Genomic DNA, 5,101 nt, shown 5'->3' with positions numbered 1-5,101 from the left:
GATTTAAGTGTGTAACCACATTCATGAAAAAACAGAATGCAGTCAAATTATTATCTCATTAAATAAACATGGAAGTATTGTACTCTGGCATAAAATAAAACTATACTACTGAATCTTAATTAGACTTTAACTGTCATGTAAATAATTTGAAATATTTTTACAGCATATTGGACACTTTACAATATTATGTTCCTAATGAAAAACATTTAGATTAGTGAAAATTGTGATATTTAGGACTAGTAAGATTGCTTATCAGGGTGAGAACCTGAGTTAAATACTTAAAATTCACATTTTAGAAGGAAAGAGTTGACAACTTCTTTTATGATCTCCACATTAAAATTGGGGTTGATGTATACTAAATGCCATGTGTGCCATTGAAAATAGAATAAGTAAATAAATAATTAAAAGAACACAAATGTGTCTATTGAATAAACTTTTTATTTTTAATTTATAAGAGTTTCCATGCCGGCTCCTCCCTGTTCTAGAGACCTCCGCTTCTTTTCCTGCAGTGCCAGCCTCGTTCCAGAGACACGATGGTGAAGGTCGGAGTGAACGGATTTGGCCGTATTGGGCGCCTGGTTACCAGGGCTGCCTTCACTTCTGGCAAAGTGGACGTTGTTGCCATCAATGACCCTTTCATCGACCTCAACTACATGGTCTACATGTTCCACTATGACTCCACCCACGGCAAGTTCAAAGGCACAGTCAAGGCTGAGAACGGGAAGCTCGTCATCAACGGGAAGGCCATCACCATCTTCCAGGAGCGAAATCCCGCCACCATCAAATGGGGTGATGCCGGCGCCCAGTATGTTGTGGAGTCGACCGGTGTCTTCACCACCATGGAGAAGGCTGGGGCCCACTTGAAGGGTGGGGCCAAAAGGGTCATCATCTCCGCCCCTTCTGCGGATGCCCCCATGTTTGTGATGGGTGTGAACCATGACAAGTATGACAATTCCCTCAAGATTGTCAGCAATGCTTTCTGCACCACCAACTGCTTGGCCCCCTTGGCCAAGGTCATCCATGACAACTTTGGCATCGTGGAAGGGCTCATGACCACAGTCCATGCCATCACGGCCACCCAGAAGACTGTGGATGGCCCCTCTGGGAAGCTATGGCGAGACGGCCGTGGTGCTGCCCAGAACATCATCCCTGCATCCACTGGCACTGCCAAGGCTGTGGGAAAAGTCATCCCAGAGCTGAACGGGAAGCTCACGGGCATGGCCTTCCGTATTCCTACCCCCAATGTGTCTGTCGTGGATTTGACATGCCGCCTGGAGAAAGCCGCCAAGTATGACATCAAGAAGGTGGTGAAGCAGGCATCTGAGGGCCCACTAAAGGGCATCCTGGGCTACACTGGGGACCAGGTTGTCTCCTGTGACTTTAACAGTGACTCCCACTCCTCCACCTTCGATGCTGGGGCTGGCATTGCTCTCAATGACAACTTTGTGAAGCTCATTTCCTGGTATGACAATGAATTTGGCTATAGCAACAGAGTGGTAGACCTCATGGCCTACATGGCCTCCAAGGAGTAAGAAGCCTGCCTGCCCTGACCACCCATCCCAGCAAGGACACAGCAAGAGAGAGGCCCTCGGCTGCTGAGCAGTCCCTGTCCTAACTCAACACTTCACACTGAGCATCTCCCTCACAGTTTCCATCCCAGACCCCCAGAATAGCAGGAGGGGCTTAGGGAGCCCTACTCTCTTGAATACCATCAATAAAGTTCATTGCACCCCTAAAAAAAAAAAAGAGTTTCCATGCCTCTTTCACATACATATTGGATCCTATTGTTTCTTCAGATATTTACTGGCACAAGTTAACTGTGTTTTCAGTTCATATACCTACTAACTATCATTTAAGACATGTTTATATAAGCAATTCTGTTCACCCTCTGGCTATTTACATGTCTTTAGATTCCTACAACCTGGAAGGCAGATGTCCTAGAACTTCACACGGACTTTACTTCTCACTTAGAGGTTAGTTTTGGTCCTTTGAAAATCAAATTCTAAAATATTTTCCAAGCATAATGTTTAAATTGTGGCAAGTATTTGATGGCGTAAATCACAAAACAATCCCACACCAGTTTGGAATTATGATTAATAGAATGGTTATTTATTTAAAGGGGGAAAAAACTTACAGATCACCATCTCAGACAACAGCCCTCTGCGCAATCAGGAAGGGAGCCTAGTCGTCAGAAGAGGAGCCGGAAGCCAGAGAGAGCGGAAGGAAGTGGCCGCATTTTTAAAAAGAGAGACCATGCCCCAATGGGCTGGTATCTCAGCGGCTATTGGCTAAAGGAGCAGAAGGAGCTCCCGCAACACCTCCCCCTTTTATTTAAGTAAGAGAGTTCTAAACCTACTATGAAATTATATACAATAAGCACAAATATCCTATTCCAACTAGCTTAAGTCTTGTATAATAAATAACTTGGCCAAGTCATGAGAGGAAAGTAACTACATTTATATAGTCTTCAACCCCATTGAAGATCTGAGAAGGAAAATAATGTTACCTGAGTAATTAGGAAGTGCATTCAAACAACTTCTAAAACATGCAACAAATCACAGAGACAACTAGCTACCTGGACAATCACCCAAAGTCACGTTTGCAGTGTTGAAGCAACCAACTTTGGCTAAGGCCTAACGTAACTGACATATCATTTTCAAAGGCAAGAAACTTTTCAGAACTATCTTACCCTGTCTTGGCAGGATATGACAGTCCTGTTTTATCCATTTATGGATGCTCTGTATCTGTCAGTGGTTGAGGTATGGGCATTTCTTTGCCCAAAGGCCAGTTCTGCCAAGAAGAAAGGCTCCACGTGGAGTGTCTTTGGTGCTCAACATTCTCTCGGGAATAGATTGGTGTTGCCAGGAGCAATTGTGTCTCACTACCAAATTATTTGTCTACCATGGAACTCTGAGTTAAATTAAAGGCCATTTTCTACAGCTCTTTGAAGAGGTTGAAGATTATCTACCTATTCTGAGTATAATCTCTATTTATCTAACGAACCTGATTAGTCTAATTATAAATGACAAATATAGATGACTACTGATCTATATAATTCTCAATACCTATCTAACTTAAAGACTAAGACAATAAACAACTGTGCAATAAATGAGGACAATATGACCTCCAAATATAAACAATGTACAAATATACAATGCAATATGGTAAATACATACAATATATATATATCAATACAATATATATCAATACATAAATGTTTTAAACAGAGGTAGAAACATGCATGCATACAATAGTCAATATAATTTAACTTTGTATCAATATACAAGAATTGATACCAAATTATTTGTCTAAAAGCAGTAACTCACAATTACAAATCTATTATCCCATCATCCAATTATCCCTCTTTTTTTTTTTTTAGAAAAGATCCCTGAGCTTATAAAATTCTTCCCCCAACCCCCAAACCCTCAAGAATATATTAATTATAATCAACCCTTAAATAATGTCCCTAAACCCAAGGACAAACTTTATGGGGAGAGGGGACGTCGTCCTCTAGAATTACTTCCAGCTGTCATGGGGGCGACGTCTTTCTGGGGGATCCTGTGAAAGTAAAATGATAGTTAAATTCCAAGGTCAATATCTTTTAAAATTGCAAATAGTCTCTGAGTATTTTGTGTAGGTCTGGCCAGAATGTTATACAAGATGTGCACCATTTCAGATAACCAAGTTGGAACTATCTTGTGCAGCTGGTACCCAAAACAGGTCTTGTAGTCTTGTAGTAGCGCTATCAGTATCATGACGTCATATCAACCAGGTGGAGTTGTTGTTATGGGGCCCCATCTTCTTCCTGGAAACTTCAAATGTCACTGAAGGAAAAACTCATTGTTCATTGTGAAAAGCTCAAGCATTAATCATATAGACATATACAGACATACATATATTCAATGAAAGACATGATATGTTCAATGAAAAGTATGAGAGGTATGAAGAAAAGCAAAGATGTTTTCTAAACTCATATTTCTTTCTGTCCCATATCATGGCTCTTGACATGAGACAGAAACTCCAGAAACTCTGGGTTTTCTCTTAACAACAAGCTTGGAATTAGAGAGGGACTGAGCCAGAGTCCAACTCCAAAACCAGCTCTATAAATTTAGAAATATGATTTAGTATATTCTACTTACAGAATCCATTCAGTTTTCTTGATAATTCCTATTGGGCAGTTATTTTCCCATCTGTCAGTATTCAAACATCCAGGGTCCCTTTAATTTTTCAAAGATGAATGTTTACCTGTGGAGATAAGAACAGAACCCTACCCCCATTCTATATGTTTTTCTTACCACCTGTATGAATATCATCATTGTGGATGAGCTGTCATTTCACCTTTCCAAGAGGTTTCTCCTCTTTAAATCGAACCTTTATTAATTTTGATGGTATCCACAATTTTTCTTCTCCTGTGGAAACAAGAGCAAAACCCCTTCCCCAACGTAGCACATCTCCTGGCTTCCATTGAGAGGTCAGCACATCTTTGAAATAAATTGGTTGATTTAGTTCAGCAGACTTTTCCATTATCCAATGTCTTTCTGCCGCTGTTGGTCCTTTCTCATTAGTGTTAATAAAATTCAAGGTTAATAAAGCATTATGCAATCTATTTCTGGGGGTATTTTCCATCCCTTTCTGTTTGTTCAGCATATCCTTTATAGTACGATTTGATCTTTCTATAACTGCCTGACCTGTAGGATTATTTGGTATACCTGTAATGTGTTTAATATTATAATAATCAAAAAAGCGTTTCATTTTCTTAGATACATATGCTGGACCATTGTCTGTCTTTATTTGTGCAGGTATACCCATGATGGCCATAACTTCCAATAAATGTGTGATTACTGAATCGGCCTTTTCTGAGCTCAGGGCAGTAGCCCATTGAAAACCCGAATATGTGTCTATGGTGTGGTGTACATATTTTAATTTACCAAATTCCATAAAGTGAAACACATCCATCTGCCAGATTTCATTCCTTTGAGTACCCTTTGGGTTACTCCCTGCAGGCAACGGTGTTTGATTATAGAAAGAACAAGTAGGACATCTCTTTATAATGTCCTTAGCTTGTTGCCATGTAATGGAAAATTCTTTCTTTAGGCCTTTA

The 5,101-nt window shown here is 40.2% G+C and overlaps 1 protein-coding gene across 1 annotated transcript; it reads left to right on the top strand.

The window, feature by feature from the left end:
- Positions 1-496: 496 nt before the first annotated feature.
- Positions 497-1,545, top strand: LOC119826241 (glyceraldehyde-3-phosphate dehydrogenase-like). The gene has a single exon (XM_038347375.2). It carries the CDS (start codon positions 534-536, stop codon positions 1,530-1,532), a length of 999 nt encoding a protein of 332 aa, XP_038203303.1. The 5' UTR covers positions 497-533; the 3' UTR covers positions 1,533-1,545.
- The last annotated feature ends 3,556 nt before the right edge of the window (positions 1,546-5,101 follow it).

This window comes from Arvicola amphibius, chromosome 11 (genome assembly GCF_903992535.2).
Source record: "Arvicola amphibius chromosome 11, mArvAmp1.2, whole genome shotgun sequence".
Classification (NCBI taxonomy): Eukaryota; Metazoa; Chordata; class Mammalia; order Rodentia; family Cricetidae; genus Arvicola; species Arvicola amphibius.
This window is presented reverse-complemented; position numbering and strand designations above follow the sequence as displayed.

Excerpts from the sequence above, each read along its gene's own strand:
- LOC119826241 (XM_038347375.2), top strand. The coding sequence starts at position 534 with ATGGTGAAGGTCGGAGTGAACGGATTTGGCCGTATTGGGCGCCTGGTT.